Source organism: Narcine bancroftii, chromosome 6 (assembly GCF_036971445.1).
Source record: "Narcine bancroftii isolate sNarBan1 chromosome 6, sNarBan1.hap1, whole genome shotgun sequence".
NCBI classification, from domain to species: domain Eukaryota; kingdom Metazoa; phylum Chordata; class Chondrichthyes; order Torpediniformes; family Narcinidae; genus Narcine; species Narcine bancroftii.
Genome location: NC_091474.1, coordinates 88,047,105 through 88,072,201, shown reverse-complemented (window position 1 = coordinate 88,072,201; position 25,097 = coordinate 88,047,105). Strand labels below are relative to the sequence as shown.

At 41.4% G+C, this 25,097-nt stretch overlaps 1 protein-coding gene across 1 annotated transcript in view; it reads left to right on the top strand.

Annotated features, from left to right (window-relative positions):
- LOC138737314 (glutamate receptor ionotropic, delta-1-like) overlaps positions 1-25,097 on the top strand; it is a 722,304-nt gene that overhangs the window by 286,900 nt on the left and 410,307 nt on the right. The window contains exon 3 of the mRNA XM_069888067.1: positions 19,604-19,888. Within this exon, the coding sequence (XP_069744168.1) occupies positions 19,604-19,888 (285 nt within the window). The remainder of the gene's footprint in view (positions 1-19,603; positions 19,889-25,097) is intronic.

Sequence of the window (25,097 nt, the reverse complement as noted above, 5' to 3'; positions counted from 1 at the left end):
TTAATTAGCTAGACATAGCAGTTATTTCATTCCATAACCTCGCCTAAATGCTCAATGGCTACCTCATCCCCTCTTGGGAGAAGTTCTCAAACTTGGTCTATGTTTAGCCAACATAGGACTTCATTACCCTCGGGGAGGGTTTGTCTTGGCTCCTCTGAGGATGTGTTTGGAAAGTGGAGGGGTTAATGCTCTTCAATGCAACATATGGTCCATGGCACCCAGCACATGGTCTGTTCTCACTGCTCCCATTAGGAAAGAGGTACAGATGCCACAAGACTCACACCACCAGGTTCAGGAACAACTACTACCCTCCATCAGACTCCTCCACAACAAACTCAATCAGGGACTTGTTTAAGGACTCTTCTATTTGCATTTTATTGATTTTTTTTTCTCTGTGTTGCATTTTTTCTTGTTTACATGTGTATATTGTGAATAGTATTCATAAATAAGTGGTAATTTTGCTTGCCTGCAGGAAAAATGTCAGGATTGTATGTGTTTTTCTGACAATAAATCTGAATCTAACACTCCTGAGCTTTCTTTATGCATCGGCAGGTGTGTGAAGAGATTTGATATTAATAAAGCACACCTCTGCGTGTGCATCTGTCTGTGTTTGTGTGGATGCAGGCACGTACATCTTGGCAAATACGTGTTTGCATGATGGATGTTTGGCAACATGTTTTTGACCTTACAGTACAAGTGAAGGGGAGAAATAGGAATGTAGTTGAATGTGAAAATGCCACGTAACCACGTCGATGCTGGGGGGGGGGGGTGCTATTTGCGGGCATTGACCCTCCCCCAAAATGAGGTATTGCAACCCCCTTCTCCCCCCCCCCCCCCCCCACCTGCCTGCAGCCATTGTTCCCCCAAATGAGGTCCCCAACCCACTGCACTAGTGTCTGGTGTCACTAATCTCCATGCAATATAACCAGTGTATTTGTCTGTTACGTCGAAGGGAAAGAGGATGGCGGCACACAGAGGGAGCTCATAGTAGGTAACACTGCCACCCCACAGCTGTTACCCTGATGCTGACTTGCTCTGACATCAACCCTGCAAGTTACTCAGGAATCGGAGACATTACCTAGCAGCAAAAGTTGAAATGCACCAAAGCTACTACAGTTAACAGGGATTCTTCTTCCTGCATTGGGGATGGTACTGGTTGTATGCTGCACCCACTGAAGCTGTTGAACAGATTTTCTACAGTTAATCGTCAAGATTGCTCTGACAGCCAGTCCTCCTCTCCCACTGCATCAGAGAGCCAACAGCACGGTCAGTTCAGAGCAAGATTTATTTTATTGTCAATAATTTAAAAAAAAAAGTAATGTGCACAAAATCTACTTTTGCCCTCTCTACGGCAAACAAGTCACCATTCTCATCGCCCAGTGCTCCTAACAATAGGAGAATGAAAAGCAAAAGAGTCTCAGAGACTGAGTGTTCAGTGCTCCCAGAGCCTCACAAACTCCTGTACAATCAGTAGTCCAGATCCAAACCTCTAAGATCAGTGCCCGAGGCCCTTCGGGAGCCTTTCTTGCCCTGAACACCCTCTCGGATCCCAGTCCAATACCCTGTTCCCAGGAGCCAGACTCCAGCAGCCCGCAGTTTCACTAAAGTGCAAATCCAAAGCTGAAAATCATAGTTATCTGTCACAGAAATAAAATTTTAGCCCATCAGCTCCATGCCTACTCGTTTTCCTCTGTACAGTAATTTCTTTTGTCTGATGGAATTGAGGTTCATGAGGATGATTTGAGAAATGGAAGGGTTATAATATGAGAAGCATTTGACAGCTCTTGGCCTGTATTAATGAGAATTTAGGGGAATGAGGGAGATGTCATTGAAACAGTTCGAATCTTGAAAGACATGGAGAGATTAGATGTAGAAAGGTTGCTTCCCATGGTGGGAGAGTCTAGGACAAGAGGACAAAGTTGAGTAGACCAAGATAGAGATTTATAGATTAATTAGCCAGGACATCAAAGGTTTTGGGTATTACCCTTGTACCCCAGCCCTTTTGCCACCTTAAATGCTTGCTGAATCTGCATGCTAACCTGAAATGATTCTAGTTTAAAAACACTCTGAAGGCTAACATTTAATAATCTAATACCTTTTAAATGATTGACTCTTCTTCATTTCTACCTCCTCAGTGGGGAACCTAGTGTTATCTTCGTTAATATTCGTCTGCTGTTTCTCCCCATTCACTTCCTCAGAATGTAATGACATGATCAGCATTGGTTGCTTCAACTAAATCAGCCAGGCTATGCCCTCTTTCATACAGCTCTCATAGGGTAAAAGGAAGGGAGGAGCCTGAAGACAACCTCCCAGTGGCACAAAGACAGCTTCTTCCCCTCTGCCATCAGATTTCTGAACAATGTCTCGCTTTCTCCTTTTATCTTGCACTGTTTATTTTTGAAATTTAATTTATAGCAGTATTTGCAATGAAATGCCGCAAAACAGCAAGGTTCGTGACGTGTTCATGACAGCAAATTCTGATCATGGCTGAGGACCAGCATAAATCCCTGACATTGGCCAGTTTGAAAGGCCCATCTTCTACATTTCACTTTGCATCAGTTTACCAATCCAAAACAACCCTTAATCCTGGAGCCCTTCCCATGCCCCCAGTTACCTTTGATGAATTGCCTTTTTGAACGCATTAAGGAAATCCAAATGCACTATTTCTACCTGCAATCCCTTATCTTCTACCTCAAAAATGCTCATCATTTTTTTCTGTATGATTTTCCTTTCTTGAAATCATGTTGAGTCTTCCTAATTGTGTTGTGTGAGTCTAAGTGTTCTGTTGACACTCAATAGATTCCAGCTTTATTATGTCAGCTAATTAGGGTGCAGTTTCCGTGTTTTCTCATATTTATGTTTGATGTACTGTTTTCCAATTTCCAAGGAATAACGATCAATCCACAATCCACTCACTCTCTGGAACATCCTCTTTAGAATCCTGAGTTGCAAACCATCAGGGCCAAAATATTTGTCACCTATCGATCTCCTTCATGTATCTGATACTTTATCTCTCGCCTTCCTTGTGATATTATTTCTTTAAGTTCCTCCTTGTCTTTGGCTCCATGGTTACCAGTATATTTTGCATACTTTGTGTCTTTTTCTGCAAAGACCGATTCAAAATATTTGTTTAACTTCCCTGCTACTTCCCTGTTTCCTGTTATTAATTACCCTGTCTCAGCCTCCAAGAAACCAGCTGTTGCTCTTTCTCCTAATGTTCTTGCAGAAGCTTCACAATCTGTTTTCGTGTATCTTGATAATCAAGATGCCAGTGTTGGTGCTACCGAATTGCTCAGCAAAAGGAGGTGTAAGGCGCTCCTTCCGTCCGATCGCCCACAGGTCATCAATGGGCAAGGTGTAGTAGGCTCCCAATCAGGGTCACGTGAAGCCATGGATTGTGGATGGTTTTTACAAGCAGTTTCTACAAGTTGGAATTTATGGTTGTGAAACTAAAAACGCAGGGCAGATGAATCTGCTGATCAATGGACAGGGTCACCTGCCCAGTAGGAAAATGCAACTGAAGGCGGCAATGGAGAACCACTTCAGTGTTTTTCCTTTGTATAATCATGAACTAAGGACTCAGCTCAAAGATGGAGCCTTCACTGAAGGAGAACAGGGGAGGCATCAACTACAATTCGGAGGGTCAGAGATGGTGACAAATTGTGAGATATGATTGCCCACACCGAACTGCAAGGCACCTAAATGACTATAATAAACACTCATTTTTATTTTCTCCATCTCTGGCAACATTCTTTTTGCTCTTTCCCTTCTCTATTTGTTACATCCATCACAGAGCGGTGCAGTTGCCTATGCGGGTTTGATCCTGACCTCCAGGTTGTCTGTTTAGAGTTTGCATGTTCTCCCTGCAGCCAGGTGCCCCCCTCCTGGGTGCTGTAGTTACCTTCCACAACCCAAAGATGTGTGGGTTGGTTAATTGTTCCTCGTGTGTGGTAGATTTGATGGATATGTGGGGAGAATAGGTCAGAGGAAAAATTTAATGGGGAATGGAATTCCAGTGTCAACTTGAGCCAAATGGCTTTTTAAAATTTTTGCTTTAAATTTAGAGATTCAGCATGGTAACAACCCCTTCTGGTCCATGAGCCCACATCACCCAAATATACTCATGTGACTAATTCTCCTACTAACCCTGTACATCTTTGGAATGTTGGAAGGAAGTGGAAGAAACCTATGCAGACACAGGGAGAATGTACAAACAGCACGGTCGCTGGTGCTGTAATAAATAGCATTTTACTAGCCATGTCACCCTTAAGCATGCTGCCTGTACACACACTTGCTGCCCTTAACCTAACCATGCTGCTTCTTTGACAAGGACCTACGTGAAAGTTGGTCAATGAGGTTCAGTCGCTTGGTGTTCGGGATGAGGCATTGTTTTCGTGAGAAGCCAGAGAGTGATAGTAGATGGTTACCTATCTGACTGGAACCCTCAAAGATCAGTACTGGGTCCATGTTGTTTGCAATTTATTATCAGTGATCTGGATGATAATGTGGTAAAACTGGATCAGCAAGTTTGCAGATGACATTAAGATTGGGAGTGTAGTGGACACAGAAGAAGGTCTCAAAGCTTCCAGTGGGATCTGGACCAACTGGAAAAAATGGGATGAAAAATGGCAGATGGAATTTAATGTGGGCCAGTATGAGGTGTTGCCCTTTGGAAGACTAACTAAGTAAACTGGAGGGTATTGAGGAGTGTAGTAGAACATGGGGATCTTGAAATACAGATGGATAATTCACTGAAAATGGCTTCATAGGCTCATAAAGAGAGGTAGTGGCACATTATCCTTCAGAAATTTATTTGTTTTTAATTGTGTAAAGATGTTCTGGTGAAGTTGTATAAGACATTGGTGAGACCAAATTAGGAGTATTGTGTGCAGTTTTAGTCAGTTCATTAGAGGAAAATTTTCAATAAGATTGAAAGAGTGCAGATTTGGCGAGGCGTGCAATTTTGCTTAAATGGAAGGATGCTGCTCCGCCCACTCGCAGTCAATGGTGGGGATATTTCCTGTCTGGATATAGAAAAGATCCAGTATTCAGTTAGTAATTCAAGGATAAAATTTCAGATGTTGTGGTGGTCACTCATGTCTCACTTTTCCACCTTATAATTTTTCAGTAATATTTGTCTGACCTATATCTTTAATTCTTTTTTTCTCTCTTGGCTTTTATTTTCACGCTAAGTACATATAACATCGTACAATGGTAGTAAAGGAAAGGGCTGTGATTTTTTTTCATTTTTCTCTATCCTTTTTTCTTTTTTCGAATATTATATACTACCTGGGCTATGATTTATGGATGTGTTTTTGAATTTGTACATTTGTTTCGATGTACTGATTTATTTAATAGCCATGTATAACACTTCATAATGAACTTTCATTGTATTTTTAAATTTGTATTATTTAAAATGAATAAAAATAATTTGGAAAAGAAAGAAAGAACTTGCAAGAATGTTGCCAGGAGTGGAGTTATAAGGTTGAATAAGTTAGGACATTATTCCCTGGAGCGTCAGAATAAAGGGAGATTTGATGGGGGTATACAAAATTAAGGGGCACAGATAGAATAAATGCAAACAGGCTTATTTCCACTGAGGTTAGATGATAAAAGGCTAGAGGACTTGGCTGAAGGTGAAATGGTTCAAGGGATTCATTGGGGGGAGCTTTTTCACGCAGAGAGTGGTAAGAGCGTGGAACAAGCTGCTGGCTGGATTGATAAATGCAGATTCTGTTCTGATGTGTAAGAAAAATTTGGATAGCTACCTGGATGGTTCGGGTGCTGGTCAATGGAGATTGCCGGAATAATAGTTTGGCACAGACTAAATAGGCTGAAGGGTCCTTTTCTGTGGTGTAATGATCTATGGTTCTGTAGTTCCATGCCATGTAGAAATATGAACATCCTTTTTCTTTCAAATATCCCTTGAAACAGATGAGGCATTCTTTTTCTCTCTCACGTGGGTGTTCATCTTCAGAATTCTCTTGCGGCAAGGTAGTGGAAGCAGAAACTTCAAGGTAGAGGTGGATAGATGCTTGATAAGGGGGCAAAAGCATTCTGTAGGTTGTAAGGAACATGGAGCTGATTTTGCAATCAGATTAACTTTGTGTGGGCGGAGAGACCTAGTCCTGCTCTTCATTTATATGTTTGCATGCATGTCTATTGGTCTTAACTTGCTATGGCAATTTTGTTTTTTTTCTACCATGGTTTTGCCAACTTGAAAAGAGATGAATGAAAAAGAATTGAATTTCATGTAATGGGAGGCAGTGAAAAACTTTGCATGCTATCAAGATAAGTCAACCTCCGCACAATGCAGCAGGTTGCACAAGTGTAAAAACTTGGTGTGACAATAAGTGCAGGTTATGCTGTTCAGTTAAACAGTGCAGACAATTTTATACTAGTGAAAGGTCTATTTAAGACATTCCTGAGATCATCCACATTGGTAGAAAAGCAGAACATTGCATGACAAATGAACGCTGGTGGTCAAAAAGATCTAGGGATCTTTTTAAATTTGGACATTCAGCGTGATAACAGACCATTTCGCCCCACAAGTCTGTGCCATCCAATTTACACCCCATTAATCTACACCCTGCTACGTTTTGAATGGTGGGAGGAAATTAGAAACATCGGATAAAACCAATGCAGGCACTGGGAGAACATCCTTACAGACAGCGTAGGTAGCGAATCCTGGTCTGTTCTCAATTGCTGGATGTGTAAAGCTGTTGTGCTAACCGTGTTTTGGTCCACAAAACATCAAAAGCTGGCAAACAAATATAGCATTTGATTGGCAGACAAATGGAATTATTGGCTTGTAAGCCAAGGAGATGGAATCCAAGGGCTGGAAATTCTTGCTGAAACTTTGCAGGTCTTTGCGAGATTTGAGCTGAGAGCACATATTTACTCTTTTCAGTTAAGGAAGGAAAGGTGTGCTTCTATTGGAGTCAGTGCAAGAAGATGTCTTCCGTTGGGAAGAGATGCTTGCCTTATTTGGAAATGTTAATTAGATTGGACTTAATCTCTCAAGAATTTCAACAAATGAAAGGTGATCTTACTGAGAAGTAACAGGTTGACAGGGTAGCTGCTGTGAATATGGTTCCCTTGGTGGGAGTATCTATGAGAGGGAGTACTGTCTTCGAAAAAACATATAATTTAAGGTTGATCTGAAGTAGTTCTTGTCGTAGTTTGTGAAATGTTGCCGCTATCTTCTCAGAGAATCATTGCTTATTCAAATTCAAGTTAACGTATCATACAATTTCAACCCGACACAACACAGACAATCAATACATAAAGTACTTGTATACAAATATTAAAATAATTAAATATTATTTAAAATAAATGAATCATGGAAGGTTTATACGAGCAGTTCACTAGTTGTTCAGCATTCTCACTGCCCGTGGGAAGAAGCTGTTTCTCAGCCTGGTGGTGCTGGCTCTGATCCCCCCATAATCTCTTCCCCGACAGGAGCAGCTCAAGGGGTCTTCAATGATTTTTGTGTACCTTCTTTAGGTAATGATCCTGTTAAATCCCATCAATGGGGAAAAGTGAGATTTCAGTGATCCTCTCTGCCACTCTTATGGTCCTGTGGATTAACCTCTGATCTGATATTCTACAGTATTTTGGATTTTAATAACATGGGCAATGGAGGTCAGATAGCATGAAATTAAGACCAGCCAAGACATTAAATAGAACATTACAGCACAGTGCAGACCCTTTGCCCACTCAATGTTGTGCCGACCTATATATTCCGACCAAAACAAACCCACTTCTGCCTCATAACTTTCTGCTTTTCTTTCATCCATGTACCTGTCTAAAAATCTCTAAAAGCCCCTAGTGTTTCAGCCTCCTCCAACAACCCCACTCAAGGTATTCCAGGCACCCACAACTCTTGTGTTTTTTTTTTAAAAGTACCTCTTGTGTCTCCCCTAGACTTTTCTCCTTTCCCTTTGTAGAGATATTTCCTGGTGTTTGCTATTCCTGCCCTTGGAAAAAGGTGCTCGCTATCCACCTCATCTATGCCTCTCAGAATCTTGTAGACTTGATAGAGCAGATTCGAGGTATATGTGGTTTGCTTTTCCTGGTCAATATTCTCTCCTGAAGGCTTTCTCAGGGTGCCTATACTCAAGGAACTGTACACAAATGAAAATGAAATGTCCACCTATGTCGCCATCCTTCACAAAAATGGTGTCGGGGATCCAGGTGTGGGGACACAATGTTCCAGAAGCAGAAGCTATAGTTGGGAATGAGAGGAAATCTTAGAGAAACATTTAAAGTTATGAAAGTCATAGATAAGATAGAGGTAGGTCAGTTGTTTCCATTGATTGGGGGGTGGGGGGGGGGGGAAGAAACCAGAACTAGGGGACATTGCCTCAAGATTCAGGGTAGTAGATTTAGGATGGAGATGAGGACCTGCTTTTCCCAGAGGGTGGTGTATCTGTGGAATTTTCTACCCCCAATGAAGCAGTGGCGGCCACCTCAGTAAATATAATTAAGCCAAGGTTAGGTAGATTTTTTAAAGGTTATGGAGGGGGGGAAAGGCAGGCAGGTTGAGATGACCCAATCATCAGATCAGTTGTTGAATGACAGAGTGGGCTAGATGACCTACTCCAGCTCCTATTTCTTGTTTGGGAACATGAAAAATCTAAAATCTTACCTCTAAAACCCCTTGGCTTCACATAAATGCACATCTCTAAGTTGTGCCCATGGCTATAACATCTCCAGCCCATCTTTATCTGAATGAGTGAGTACAAGAGTATTTCTGAAAGGATATGCGATTGTCCTTAATTAAATTAAAGCTATAAAATTAAATTGTCTAAGATTTGAGAGGCTACAATAGGAGATTCCTTTTTATATCTGTCATTTGCACTCCATCAGAGGTCATAAAAAGAGCAGAAGGAACCTATACATGGACATTTAATTTGTGAATGGAATTCCGGTAAGCTTCAGTTTAAATCCAGACTGGATAATGTCAGATAACCTTTCTTGAAGGACTTCAGCAAATCAAATGAGTTCTTCTCCCAATTGCCATGCTGGGATTTGAACTCTCAAGTTGTAGACTGTTGGTGATTAGAGGCGAGAAACCCACATGGGCTAGGGGCTGCTGGGGACTGCAGCCAAGGAACTCACACCAGGCCGATGAAGACTGGCTGATGGGGTACCAGGTATCGGAACCGGGATGAGAGAGGGTGCCAAGGGCATTGAGGGCTTCCTGATTGTGTTAAAGATTGGGTTGCCGATGGTTTGGACTGGTGTCTGTGTGATTGGAGAGGCAGCAGGAATGGTGGAGGAAAATTCGCGGACACTCAGTGACTCTGATGGCACTCACTTTTGTTTCTCTTTCTCTGACTGTAAGAGGTGCTCGACAATTCCTGCTGATGGCGAATCTGTCTTATGGTACACAAAAGCAAATTTTGAGTAATATTACACCTGTTTATTGCTTGATAAATAAAGGAATCTTGAATAGTTCTGAATCACAAGAGGAAATAGACCGCAGAAGGTGGAATCTGGAACAAAGGACAAAACAGTCAAGCAGCATTGGGGAAAGCCAAAAGGTGCAAGTCATCACTTTGGGTTAAGACGCAGCAGCAGGACTGAGAGGGAAGATGTATTGTGTCACGGACGTAGGCCAAATGCAGGCAAATGGGACTAGCTTGGCTTGACAATTTGGTTAGCCTAGAAAAGTTGTGCTGAAGAGCCTGCTTCCATGCTGTAAAGCACTGACTCTTGTGGTGCGTTGTTGGACAGAATCAGAAACACAAGGTAAAAACTGTACAACATACTTAAATCAAAAGACATCCATAGAGCAGGGCTGGCTGTGGCTGCTGTAAACTCTGAGTGAGTCTTCGGGAGGCTGGCTCAGGCTTGTATCCCAGAGGGTGATTGACACCCGACCAGGTGGGGCTTGATCCATTCAGGTCAGCTGATTGACAGCCAGCCAGGTGTTGTCCTGTCCCCTATACTCTCCTGCAGGTACAGAGGTTGCCCCCTGCAGTAGGCCAGTGGTGTACCACCACAACTCTAAAGGTTCCAGTCCTTAGAGTTGTCTGGAAGGTGATTTCTTTGGAGTCAGAAATGCTTGTATTCTGAGGCTACCCATTTTGTATCAGTTTGGTATGGGGACACCAATATCCCTGTCCGTAAAGCCCTCCAAAAGTTAGTGGATACGGTCCTGCACGTGCTCTGTTCTTGCTGCTGCCATCAGGAAAAAGGTCTAGGTACCACAAGACTCTTATCTCCAGGTTCAGGAACAGCTGCTACCTCTCCACCAACAGACTCCTCAATGACAAACTCCATCAGGGACTCATTTAAGGATTCTTACTTGTGCACTTTATTGATTTTTCTCTCTGTATTCCCAGTTAGTTTGTTTACATTCATTACTTGTTTATAGTTTGTTTTTTAAATATTTACACTGTACAGTTTTTTTTTGCAGTACTAATTAGTGGTAAATCTACCTGGCCCACAGGAAAAAATAATCTGTTGTATGTGATGTTATGTACGTACTCTGACAATAAATCTGAAATCTATAAGCACTTGCTATAATTTTTTCATTAAACCGTTACCCTAAAAATTATCCAAATACTAAATGTCTGTGAGGAGATGGTCTGTTCTTCCCATGTCTGCATGGGTTTCCTCAGGGCACTGTGGTTTCCCGCCACATTCCAAAGATGTATGGGGTTGGAAGCTTAGTCACATGGTGAGCTCTAAATTAAATTTTAAAAATTAAATATATGGGAGAATTTACATGAGGTTGGGTTTTCATAAGTCAGGTCATTCATAACATGAGGAGTGCCTGTAGTTCTGAAGTTAGTCCCCATTGTAGTAAGGTTTAGCAGCACAGTGGGCTGTGTACATCCTGACGCCCAGCTCACAGTGGATAGTTAATGCCTTTCTCCACATTTCATTGAGAAGCATTCATTGCAATTCTGAAGGATGCTCCAACATTTTATGAAAAGACCCAATGACTCACTGTAATTTATTATCATTATGTAACATGCAATGTGATTTCACTTTCAGCCTCTCTCCTGCTGTTTCACTGGCTTGGTCACCTCTAACAAATTCAGCTCTGATTAATGCAGAAGATCACTGGAAGATGATGTTGGGGAGAGGCACTTTATAGTTAAAAATTTCCATTTCACAATGCACTTGAAACCCAAGTTGAACTGTTTATCTATTCATCTCTGCTCTGCTTTTGTGATAGACTTAATTATTTCAAAGGCCAGGAGAGAAAAAAATATAAGAATTGCAATATAAAATGTTTATTCTTTATATTATCAATGATTAAAAAATGAGTTATTTGGTTGAGTAGCATATTAACCCAGAGCATTTTTTCATCATTCGAGAAAGAACTCCAGTTGATTGTCGCACAGAAGAGCACAAGTTGCAAACATCCAGTGTCAGCATGGACTGTGCATCTCAGTATTGTGTGACTTTATGGCTATGACCTGTGTACATGGAGCAGTTTTTCTTTGGTAAAAATGCAGGCAGTTGCATGATTGGACATGCTGTCTGATCCAGTGTTTTATTTTTGGAGATAATTACGCCTTATTCGAATGTCAAGCAGTTGATTGTTTCTCATTAGTGGCTTCGTCAGAGCAAGCCTCAGTAAAATGGTCAGTGTATTTGATATTCAGCCCCTCAAGTTTACTCCACCATCCAGCGGGATCAACGTTGATCGGCAAGCTCACCACATGTCCCAGTCTTTGCTCCATGCCTTTTAGTTGACAAAGCAAATACCAATCTTCTCATTAAAATTTATGCACAGACATCATTTGGATTGTGGCTTTAACACACTGTCCAATTTATTCTTGGGTTGACAGAACATTGTGTTGCAGTGTGTGATTTGTGCATGTTGTTCACCATTGGTGTGACGGCATATTTTATTGCAATGTGTGATTTTTTACGTGTTGTTCACACTTCGAGTGACTGCACACAGGATTGCAGTGTGATTTCTGCATGTGTCATTGATTGTGGCTGGTTATCTCTACTTGTGTACACTTGGAATGATTGTACATTAGATGGTAGTTGGCAACTTCTAGACACGTCTCTGATTTGATTGTGATGGAATGATGGGGAGCTCTTTCTGTGCAGAAGGTCAATGATTTAGTGCCCAACTGATCTCTGTGGCCGTATTAGAAAATGTTCTGGAGGATGCAATGTTCTCACCTCCCAGATCAAGATGTGAGCTTGATTTTCTTTCATGCGATCTATCCATGGGTTATGAATGGATGTTCTGATGGGAGTTTCTGTTGTTAGGGTGGGATCCTTTGAAGCAAAAGCATGTTGGCAAATATGGCAGCCAATGAGATGAGTAACATTAAACTATTTTTGTGGCTTCAGTTGGTGGAGTGAGGGAAGAGGTGACCTAATGGAGGAACAAGTCTGACAACTCACTGTCCAAGCAATGAGGATGACACATTTTCCCCATGGTGTTTATTCAAGTTTATTTGTCATCTGATTGTACCAGCAGAACCCGACAAAACAGAGTTCTCTGGTTCATGATGCAGAACAGTGCAATCACAGACAAAACGTGCAGTCAAATGATACATATATATGGTACATGTATTAAAATAAATCGGATTTATAAATAGTGAAGTCATGGAGAGTTGTTTTAACAGTCACTGCCTGTAGGCAGAAGGTGTTCCTCAGCCTGATGGTTCAGCCTCTAATACTTGTGTATCTTTTTCCCGATGGGAGAAGCTGGAGGATGAAAGGAGTAATGTTGAACCTGAGTGTCTCTCTCCTGCATAGTCAGGACCCTGAGCATCAATCCAACAGGCTGCGTGACACCATTTAATTGTCTTCGGTAACCAGACCAATGCCCTTCCATAATAACCCCTGGTCTTGGCCCAAGTTCTCAATATTTTTTTTCCACTCACATAACACCTTAAGTAATCCCTCATTAACCATGGTTACCTATGCCATAGGTGCTCTGTTTAAGGTGGTATGTGAGTGGAAAAAGAAAAGTTGAGAACCACGGTTCTAGACTCGCATGAAGGGAAGGTCTGAAATGGTCAATGAGTTGTCTGAAGGCTGAGGAAGTTGACAGCAACAGGCCCATACATAGAACCTTGGGATGTTACCCTGTGAACTGTTGATGTGTCACTCAGGACACAGCGACTTTCAAAGTTGGAACTCAATTGCCATTGAGGTTACAGAATTGTCAGACGGGTGTCACAAATAGCCATTGATGCAACAGATTATTAGACTAGTGTCATGAATCATGAGTAGACAATACTTAAATTCTCTTTTTTTGTAGAATAATTTTTCATTGATGTTGCTGCTTGAATAATTACCCTCTAATGTGTAGCTGCAATAAATGACAATTTGTTAAAAATCAACCCTTAGGAAATGGGAAATTGAACAAATGAAAACTGTTTTATAAGCTGTTCTGACAAATGTGTTTTAGAGTTCCATTTAAATTAATAAAGTAAAGTATACTTGCCTCATCTATAATTTAAAAAAACAAACAAAATCTCCTCTTGTAGTTTGGACTGTGTTATTTCTACGTTGTTTATACACATGGAGAGTTGACAAGAAAAACCCACCTTCTGCTCTTTTCAATTATGGATCCAGTTTAACGTGTATTTGGGACTTCCTCAACCAAACTTCTGCTGACTCGATGGTAAGCTAAATATCCATTGAGATTCTGCAATAAATTGGCCACATCACTGAAATAGACTTGAGGTCAGGGAGAAGACGGCATTGTGATCAATAACCAATCAGTCCTCCTGATCGAATGTTCTTTCAACCTTTTCCCATCCACATTAATTTGCCTCAGTCATTACCCTGGAAAGGGAATTCCACAGCCCTGCGACACACTGTAAACAACCTTTTCCCACTCTTTTCTAAATCTCCATTGGTTTCATCATGTATCAACCTCATTTGTGTTGCTCCAGCCACTGGGAGAAGTCTGCTCTGACCTCTCCCATCTTTTGATGGTTTTGATATTTATTGATATTTCATTGAGATGCACATCATAAAATCTTTGGCCCAAACTCTGCCCACCCCACCATAGTGGAACGCTGTGCTCCATTCCTGACATCCTCTTCTTTCGATGATCCGACTTAGTTTTTCAAAGCTATGATGTCAATATCTATGTTTCTCGAGAGCAACACAGAAGGTATGTTGCACCTTCTGAGCTGAACTCCGGGTTCAGCTATTGTAGCAGGCAGCTCAAAGACTCCGCTGTAATGTATTTTATATGGATTTAATTGTCGTAAATATAAGTGACACCAGTGACAGGTTGGTTAATGCCTCAAATTCTCGTCAACTGTTTTCCTTCAAGTTCAAATTATTTTCGCAAAATCAGACAACTGAATACAGATCAATGAATGTGTGACTCTCGACGGGAAGCTGCAGATGAGTGGTTTGCCACTATTTGGGGAGGACCTCCCCCCCCCCGCCCCCCAAGCAGATGAATAGAAAGCAGTAAGGCACGCAGCATTGACACTGGAATTTTCCTGTTCACAAATGGAGACTGTTAGTGGTATTGGCTCTATTGTCTATTCCATTTAAAGCTTATAATTTAAATCATTACGTACTTGGTGATGCAGTGTGTGTACTTACTGGAAGACCTCTGTTTTACAGTGTAGACTTCAAGTGAGGTTGGGCTAGAGGGTAGCAGATGTCCTGATTGAAACTTGCATTCCATTTAAAATTGTTATTAATATTTAAGTAATCAAGCAGAAAGGAATTTTGAAGCAGTAGACCCTTCATGGTCTGAATACAACAGGAGGTTAGATGTGAAGGCAGCAACACATCCCCTTCACTGGTGGAAAGACACAATGTTGACATAGGAGGCTCCAATATGGACATGGAATAGATAATGGAATTTAACACAGAAGTAGGACATCAATATATCCATCAATGTCCATATACAAACATGTTTTGCTATAAAAGGAAACTTATGAAAGTCTTTATTGTGGGTATCTGAAGAATTTATGGGATGAGCTTCAAGAGTAGGTCATACATGGGTCAGGACTGACTCAACAACACTCATTCAGAGACTCATTTAAGGATTCTTACTTGTGCACTTGATTTTTTTTCTCTCTGTATTGTACAGTTTGTTCACATTTCTTTACTTGTTTATACGTATCTTCTTGAGTACAGTTTTTTTTGCCAATAAGTGGTAATTCTGCCTGGCCCACAGGACAAAATCTCAGGGTTGTGTGTGACATCCTGTGTGTACTCTGACAATTAATCTAAACTTTCAACTTTAAAATCCAAACTTTATTGCAGTAATTACTTTACGAAGGTAAATGAGCTGTTAATCCTGCAATTAAGGATGAATTAATTCAATATATTCTTGCTCACTTGCAATTGGCCACTGGTGGGATGATATTGAGAGATGTCACCAGAGAAAAGCCATAAAGCCAACACCATATGAATGTTTGAAGTCTTAAGATATTCATATGCATATCTTTGTTCCTGATATTTTAACACACATGAATCTGTTAATTTAAACCTTGTTCCTATATTATAAAAGCAATCATTATGTGAAATTTGGTAAATATTAATAATTGCGTGGCATTATAGCATGGCATTTTTGATATAAAATATCAGTCTGTCACTTATAGCATCCCTGTGTGGAGTAAAGTCTTCTGAATCACCCTCTTTAACATACTGCTTGCATGTATTTAATTATCAGGTCACCAGAGAGTTGGAGAGTTTATGAAATTACCTTCTCAATAATTTATTCCAAATCATTTCTGTCATTGCGACACTTTACTTTGGCTGTGGGTAGGTGGATTGGAGGCAGAGAGCGCAATAAATTAATTACTATTTTAATTACAGTTAAACGTTTTGCTCCTGTTGTAGCACGAAGTTTGTAGACAATTTGACTCCCCCTAATGAGCTCAGTACTCCTTTCATTGCACATGCTCCACACATAGTAATGGAATAATGTCTCATAACGTGCTGTTAAGTGAGAGAGCCAAGCATGGCATTTAAGTGATCTAATGCACAGCAGCAGTATCAACCTCAGGAAGGATGTCAGGACTCCGGAGACAGTGCTGGCCAGTTCACCAGAGTTAAGGATATCACAGAAGAAAATCAGGAATGAAAGCAGAGGGCATTGTAGGATCACGCAGACAGAGAAATTTTTTCCTCTGGCAAGTTAGCAGAAAACAGATTTAAAATGGATTGCAAAAGAACTGGAAGGAATTTTTTTTCATTGAATTTTTTAAAAAAATTTAGACATACAGCCCTTTTGTGGCCAATTACACCCAATTGACCTACAATCCCAGTACATTTTGAGTGGTGGGAGGATACTGGATCACCTGAAGGAAACCCACGCAGACGTAGAGAGAACATACAAGCATGTTACAGACAGTGCTGGATTCGAACTCCGTTGCTGTAATAGAATTGCGCTAACTGCAACCCTAACTGTGCGGCCCAAATTCTTCTTCAGTTTTGGTGGCTGTTGGGAAAACTGTCTGAAGTTGTGGGGGCATTCAAATCCAGAGAAAAATGTGAAAGGCAACTGAATATGTGCTTGGAAATAAAAACCGTTTTGAAGAAAAAAAAAAGTTCTAGCACTAAATTAGAAAATTCTTTTAAAGAATCAACATAAGCACCACAGATGAAATGAATTGCTTTCATGTTGTAATTAATGATCATTGAAATGGGACTTGTGGAGATCAGAATAAAACAGGATGCAATGTCGCAAAGGTAAATGTTGTTGAACTCTTCTTCAAACAAACAGGATAATTAAACACATTTTCAAGTAATAGGCAATGCCAAGGATCCTCACAGACTGAGTGATGGAGGCCCAACATAAATTGTCTATCATTAAATTACTCCTGGATGGGAAACACGTCTGCAGAAGTAAAAACACAATGGTTGAAGTAAAAACACAATGCTGGTCAAAGTGTCCTTTATATAGCAAGGGTGGGACAAGCAAAATATTTCAGTGACAATTGGGTCTAAAGCAGTGGTTCTCAACATTCCCTTCCCACTCACATTCCACCTAAAGCAATTCATATGCCATAAGTGCTCTGTGATTCGAAAGGGATTACTTAAAGTGGTATTTGAGTGGGAAGGGAAGGATGAGAACCACTGCTTTAGACCCAATTGTTACTGAAAAATTGTCATTGGTCCATTTCCTTTGGAGTTACGAAACCATGCACATAACGAGTCAATGAGGTACGATTAAAACAGTGGTTTTCAAACTCTTTTTTTCCACCCACATCCCACCTTAAGCAATCCCTTACGAATCACAGATCACAGAGCACTTACGGCATAGGGAATACTTACAGCTAAGTGAGCTCCCAGCTCCCAATGTGAGTTGTTTTAAAAGCAAAAGGTTGCCCACCCCTGGTATATAGCAATGGTGAAGATGCATAACCAATGTTTTGGCCTCGTGCGCTTCATCAAGGTGAAGGGCTCAAGCCCTAAACATTGGTTATGTCCCTTTTACCTTTGCTCTATAAGGTGCACTATTTGATCAGCTGAGTTTCTCCAGCATCATTTTTAATTCCTCTATCAACTGAGGAGCCAACTAAGGGTCAGCCTTAATAGTGAGACGAGAATCACTTATGGATCAGATCGGGTAATGATAACAGATTAAAGTGAACCAGATGGGTTTTGTCTGGCGATCAGTGGTTTCACAGTCACCATAACTGATACCTATCTCTTCAACATTCAGAGAGATGTACTCAGTTGATCCTGAATGCTGTCATGGATGTCGTTCATGAACTTGAGCTAGCAAAGAAAAGGATTTGTTTCATATTGCCTTGGTCAATATTTATCATTCAGTCTTCATCCCTGCCCTTCGAAATTACTTCAAAGACTGTAAAGGACTTGAAATCTTCTCACCATATGAACAGGGTCTTTCTGAAACTGCACATTTCTTGCAAATTTCCAATATGTTCAATTTCCAACAAACACTGGATGGGCAAAGTTGTTTCCCATGGTAGGGGAGCATACGACAAGAGGGCACAACTTTCGGATAGAATGGCATCTATTTAAAACCAAGATGAAGAAAAGATTCTTTAGCCAGAAGCTCGTAAGTCTACAGAACTTATCACAGGTGGCTGTGAGAGCGAGGTCATTGAGTGTATTTAAGGCAGAGATTGATAGGTATTTGATTAGTCAGCGCATTGCGGGGAGAAAGTCGGGGGGTGGAGCTGAAAGGGAGGATGGATCAGCTCCATGATTAGAATGGCGGAGCAGACTAAATGAGCTGATCATCCTACTTCTGCTCCTGTATCTTATGTTCTTGTGATAGTAAGTTTCAGTATGGATTGATTCAGAGTAAAACCTTCCTCTCCATTGTCTACCTTCTACTGTAGGAGGGGAAATCTCCTTCTATCTATCAGATACCCCTAGGACAGATACAATGCAGAATCTTCTTTGGCTTGGCTTCACGGACGAAGATTTATGGAGGGGGTAAAAAGTCCACGTCAGCTGCAGGCTCGTTTGTGGCTGACAAGTCCGATGCGGGACAGGCAGAATAAATGCAGAGTAAATCTCCTAACTATGTCAAACAGTCTCTTGGTAGATTTAGCATGGGAAGATTCGAGATGAATCTGCCTCTGCATCATCCTATTCAGCTCATTTTGGGCAGGTGCATCTTCAGGTTGGTTGCAGAATAAAGCTCCCCTTACAGAGTAATTTCTTTCTACAGAAATGAAAGAACTGTGGTTTCAGCTCATCTAATTAATACATCAGATCGACGTTTTTATTTCTCCTTTCGGTTTCATGAAGTCGTGGATTTTCTGGTCCATTTTTCACCAGGAATCTGGGCAGGCAGCAGAGTTTAGGGATTTGCATTAATTCTGGGCGGCAATAAACTAATGGCGAAAGGGAAGAGGTAAATGCAATGAAGGAGACTTTTACAATGAAGGAGCTCATCACCTTAGCTCCTCCATTACAGGAAATACCACACGCACCTATGCCTCCTCCTGACCCATCATTCGAGGCCTCAAACAGCCATTCCAAGTGAAGCTACACTTTATTTGGGAATCTGCAGGTTTCACCAACTGCATCTAGTGTTCCCGTTGTGGCTGTTTCTCAATTGGAGAGACTGGACACAGACTGGGAGCTCACTTAGCTGTGCACCTTCGCTCTGTCCGCATCAATGATGGATCTCCCAGTGGGCAGTCATTTAGATTCTACGCCCCACTCCCGTGCTGACATGTCTGTCCATGGCCTCGTGTAATGTCACCTGTAAATTTGTGAAGATTCTACTATTTCATCTGGGTACTCTCCAACCAGATGGCATTAACATGGACTCCAGTTTCCTGCTGGACTACTTCCTGTTCTCCCTCCCTTCCTATCCCGCTGGCTCCCTTCCTCCAGTTCTCCACCTCCTTCCCTCCATGCACAGAGCCATCCCTCTCCTCCTGCTTGCTGCTGTGCCCTCTTAGCCACCTATTATCTCCTGTCCATGGAATAGTGCTCCACCCCTGCCCCTCTCTCCCACCATTTTGTTCAGGCCCCTGCCTACATTTTCTTTCATATGTTGAAGGGTTCAAACCCAAAACATTGGTTATGTATCTTTTTTGCTGCATAAAATACACCGTTTGACCTTCTGAGTTTCAACAGCATTGTGTTTTTACTGTGTTGCATTCTTGGAGATTAATCCTCTTTTTCTTTCCATTGACAGCATGTGACCTGATGACTCAAGGGATCCTTGCGCTGGTATCCTCCACTGGCTGTCCTTCTGCCAGTGCTCTCCAGTCGCTCACAGATACCATGCACATTCCACACCTCTTTGTCCAGCGCAGCAACGGCGGCTCTCCCCGCACGGCTTGCCAGCTCACTCACAACCCCAACCTCGATGAGTACACGCTGCCTGCCAGACCTCTTATCAGAATTGGCGACGTCATGCTTCGACTGGTCAATGAGCTCCGATGGCAGAAGTTCATCGTTTTCTACGACAGCAACTACGGTGAGTGACACGCGAAAGGAATGTTGTGGACAGCAAGTTTTCAATGCTTGCAGAGGGATCTGGCCCAGCTGGAAAAATGATCTGAAAAATGGCGGATGGATTTTAATGCAGACAAATGTGAGGTGTTGAATTTTGGAAGGTCAAACCGAGAAAGGACGTAAATGGTAACTGTTAGGGCACTGAGGAGTGCAATAGAACCAAGGGATCTGGGAACACAGACGCATGATTACCTGAAAGTGGCACCAGCAGTAGATATGGTTGTAAAGAGAGCTTTTGGCATATTGGCCTTTATAAATCCTATATTGAGTATAGGAGTTGGGATGTTATAGTAAAATTGTATAAGACATTGGTGAGGCCAAATTTGGAGTATTGTATGCAGTTTTGGTCACCTAACTACAAAAAAGATAACCGGTGCAAAGAAAATTTCCTGGGATGTTGCCTGGACTTCAGGAACTGAGTTACAGGGAAAGGTTTTGGATGCCTCATTGATTCCCATGTTGTGGTCTTGCCTTTAGTGTAGAAAAAATTTGGAAAGACCTCTTTCAAACTTTATCGGTGATTCTCAAGGTCAAGCTCTCCAAGAGCTCAGTGGTTAGAGCACTGGTCTTGTAAACCAGGGGTCACGAGTTCGTTCCCTCGCTGGGGCCTCATTTCTGTCAGGGGTGCTGGACAGAGTGGCAACTCTCTGTCTTCCTTACAATAGACAAAGTCAAGCAATTTCATGTACATTGCATTCTAAATGTAGTATTATTTGACAATAATGAATACTTTACTAAATTAGAACCTTGTAACCTCATTGCTTGATTCAGGTCATCTCAAGATGTTTTACTGACTCCAACTCAAAACCAAATGTTACCTTTTACTTCATTGGTAGCTAGATGTGCAATTTTGATCAAATGGAAAGACAATACTCCACCTATATATATATATTTTTTTTTTAATATTTATATATATTTATATTTATTTATATTTATATTTATTTATATTTATATTTATTTATATTTATATTTATTTATATTTATATTTATTTATATTTATATTTATTTATATTTATATTTATTTATATTTATATTTATTTATATTTATATTTATATTTATTTACATATATATATATATCACATACACAGTGGTGATATTATGTCTTATCTAAGTCTAGAAAAAATTAGATTTGCAACTGGGAAAGGTTAGACAGGTTAGTCCTTTATTCCCTGGGGCATAGAAGAATGAGGGGAGATTTGATAGAGGTATATAAAATTGAGGGGTCCAGACAGAGTAAATGTAGGTAGGCTTTTTCCACTGAGGGTGTCAGATAGAAACCAGACGGCTTGGGTTAAGGGTGAACGGAGAAAGGTTTAGAGGGAAAATTTGGGAGAACTACTTCACACAGAGGGTGGTGGGAGTGTGGAACCAGCTGCCAGCTGAAGTGGTGAATGTGGGGTGAATTTTAATTTTTAAGAAGAATTTGGGCAGGGTACATGGATTGGAGTGGTATGGAGGGCTATGGTTGGGGTCAGTGGGATTAGGGAGCATAATAGTTCGGCAAAGAATAGAAGGGACAAAGGGCCTGTTTCTCAGCTGTATTGTTCTATGATATTCCACATCCTGTGTGAGGGACAGGTCTAGAGCAACCACTCTCAAGTAGAGCATCAAGGCCCCCCTGGGGGCCACAGCACATTTGGGGGGGGGGGGTGTCCATAGTCTGAAATCATTAAAAAAATTTATGTAGTTGGTAGGAGAGAAGTACAAAAGAAACCAACTAAATCTGATGGCTTCACAAGAAATAGGGCCCATAAACTTTTGAGCAGAGTCCTAAGCGGCCCATAGCTGAAAGAATGGTTGAGAGGGCTGGTCTAGAGAATGTGGTTAGTCATTTCCCTTTGGAACAGCAATGTCTCCAATCAACAACCCACATCCATGCAGCAAGATCTATTCCAGCAGTTCAATTTCAACAGCTCGGTTTGCAGCTGTCCTTAGCAGCCCACCTGAGGTTGCTCCAAAGCAAACTCAAATAGAGCTGCAAAAACGAAACTTTTAATCACTTTGCCAAGTGTGAGAACTCTGTTACAGCAAGATGCTCTGTCACGAGCTGCTAACTTACTACAAAGGAGAATTACCTGTGGCTTACAAAAATCACCTCATTTATAGTTTCAGATCTCTAGTTTCTGGAACATTCGAACTGATTGCTCCATATAAGTATGTATTCCTTAAAATATGGGTAGCATGGTTAGTGTAGAGGTAGCACAATGCTGTTACAGCACCAGCGACTAGGACTTGGGTTCGAACCCCATGCTGTCAGTCAGGTTGTTTGTATGTTTTATCCGTTTCTCCGTGGTTTTTCCCCATGGGTTTTGGTTTCCTCCCACCATTCAAAACCTGGGGATTAAAGGTCAATTGGGCAACAGGAGAGTTGGGATTTGTTAGTTAATCTCACATCACCCTACCAAATAAGGAGCTTCTCAAGCTGATAACAAGAAAGGAATGCAGCCCACAAATGCAATCCCCCCTTTTCCCTTAGTCACGATTTTAAAACTTATTTTTTTATTATATTCTAAAATCTACGCGCCTACTGCAAATGTCTTGCAAGTTTGAGGACTCTGATGCAAGACTGAAAAAAATCTCAGCACAGAATGTGAGGCAGCTTTTTTGGGCAGGCCCGAATGAGGGTCATGGCACTTGCACATTTGGATCTTGTGTTGCGCAGAATGCCACACTGGTGAGGGTACTGGCATCTCTGTGCTTGAACACTTACAGGAGGTAAGTAATGATGCCAACTGCAGTGCATTGCTCACTTGTTTCCAGCACTGGGGCACGGAGCACAAGGCACCAGTTAAAGCCTGAGCATGGAGCCAACAGCGAGGAATTGTGCTCCGAGTGCCACTTGAAGGGCCCATCCTCCGCTGATAGATTAGTTACTGTTTGCTTTCTTCTTGATGTGTGATTTTAGGAGATGTGGGAGCTTTTCCAAATCTGTTCAAGGTATAATAAATTCCGAATACCAAGAACAAAAGGATCTAATTCAAAAGCAAAAATAAGTTGTGCGATTGATAGCAAGGAAGAAAAGCAAGTTGATAGCAGTGTCCTAATGATTTGACAACACAAATATCAAAGGACATCTGTTTCAGTTGAGTGAGGGGAAGTTTAGGGGAGATGTCAGAAGTAAGTTTGTTTTTTGCCCAGACAGTGGGTGGGTGCCTGGAATGCAATACTAAGGATACTGGTAGTAGCTGGGACATTCAAAAGACTCTCAGATAGGCAAGTGGATGCTGGAAAAATTAGATTGTTCTGGTGTCGGTTTACATCGGTCAGCACGGTATGGTGGACTTGCGTAAAAACACAATGCTGGAGAAACTCCGTAGGCCAAGTAATGTCCTTTATAGAGCAAAGATAAAGATACATAACCAACATTTCGGGCTTGAGCCCCTCATCAAGGTGTGAACAAAATGTAGGCAGGCATCCAAACAAAAGTGTGGGGGTTGGGGGGGGGGAAGTTGTGGTCACAAAGGCAGAAGGTGATATACTGACTTTTCAGGCTTGAGCATGGGCTTAAGGGCATGTACTGTGCTGTAATTCAAGTCACCTTTATTTATCGTTCATACCATGCTTGCACAGTAAAGATGAGAGAACATTTCTCCAGGATCATGGGGCCTGAGCTCAACAAAAGTTCTTTCACTATTAATAAATTACATTAAATGTTCAACACTTTATTAGAAAATAGGCTGTGTGTTAGATGATTTTGCCCAATTGAAGGCTATGGTAAGTGTTCTGAGCACATTTAAGGCAGGCTAGGCTATGATGTTCAGTAGGTGCAGTACTGTATTCTTTCTCAACTTATGATGGGTTTATTGGAATGTAACCCCATTGTCGGTCGAGGATTACATTCTATGATGTCACCATAAAATAAATGGTTTACCTTTGGAGCTTTCGCCTGCTGAGGACCATTGGAGGCCCTGAACATCCTGGTCTCAATACCTGGTTCCCACGAGACATTTTCTGTCGTGAGCCACTGAACCCATCGCAGGTCCGCTGCTGTAGTTACTTACCCTGCAGGGTCTTCCCAGGCTTCTCTTTCTCAGCGTGGGGCAATGTCTTGCACTGGTGTCCTGAGCTGGTCTGCTGATCCCCTGGAGATCTGGGCGTTTCCATATTAGGCACAGACCTCCAATGTTTAAACAACACTCTGCACCATGAGCTCATTACCCCTGGGATAAACATTTACAAAAGGTTGCTGAGGTAGCCCAAATATCTTAAATTATTGGAGTAAATCATGAAAAGGTCTGCAGACACAATGCTGGAGAAACTCAACAGTGTACTTTATATAGCAAAGATAAAGATACGCAACCAAAGTTTCGGGCAAAACGTTTAACTATTAAATGTTAATCCTTAAACTATAGCCTTGGGATTAGTAGCAATAAAATGCTGCAGTCTAAGTAATTTAAGGGGAATTGGGCAAGAAGCTGGCAAAAATCTGAAGCAGAGAATTGGCTGTTAAATGTGGTTGGTATTTGTAAAGCCATGTATAGGTTTGATTTGTAATTATCTGCTTGCTTGACAGCATCAATTTTATCATTCAGAGAATTGCTGAAACCTCATTACAAAATTTAATTTTGAACACAGTTTTGTTCCATGCTGGGGTTGTGCTGGATTTTTGAAGGCACTGTCTTTTCAAAAAGATATTAAAATGTTCGCAGTATGACCCAGTGTGACTGTTGATCAAGACCTCACACACCAACTGCGACAAACCACAACCCGCAGATTATAGTTAGGAACTCAACCCATTCACGGAAGATACCCAAGTACATTGAATGGTTTTTCACTGGCACATTTTCCTCCCCCTTGGCAGGAAATAAATTGAGTCACGAATGACAGGAGTTGAGTTCTGGTCAACTCATTACAGGAAAGGTGTGGAAGCTATGGAGAGGGCGCAGAGGAAATTTACCAGCATGTGGCTTGGATTGGAAAATATGACTTGTGTGGCAAAGATAGCAGAGCTAGGGCTTCTCTCTTTAGAGTAGAGGTGAATTAATAGAGATACACGAGATTATGAGAGGCATAGATAAGTAGACAGCCAGCACCTTTTTCCCAGGGCAGGAGTAGCAAACACCAGAGGACATCCCTACAAAGTGAAAGAAGGAAACTTTAGAGGAGACATCAGGGGTAAGTTTATTTTTAGAGTTGTGGGTGCCTCGAATGCATTGCCGCAGATGGTGGT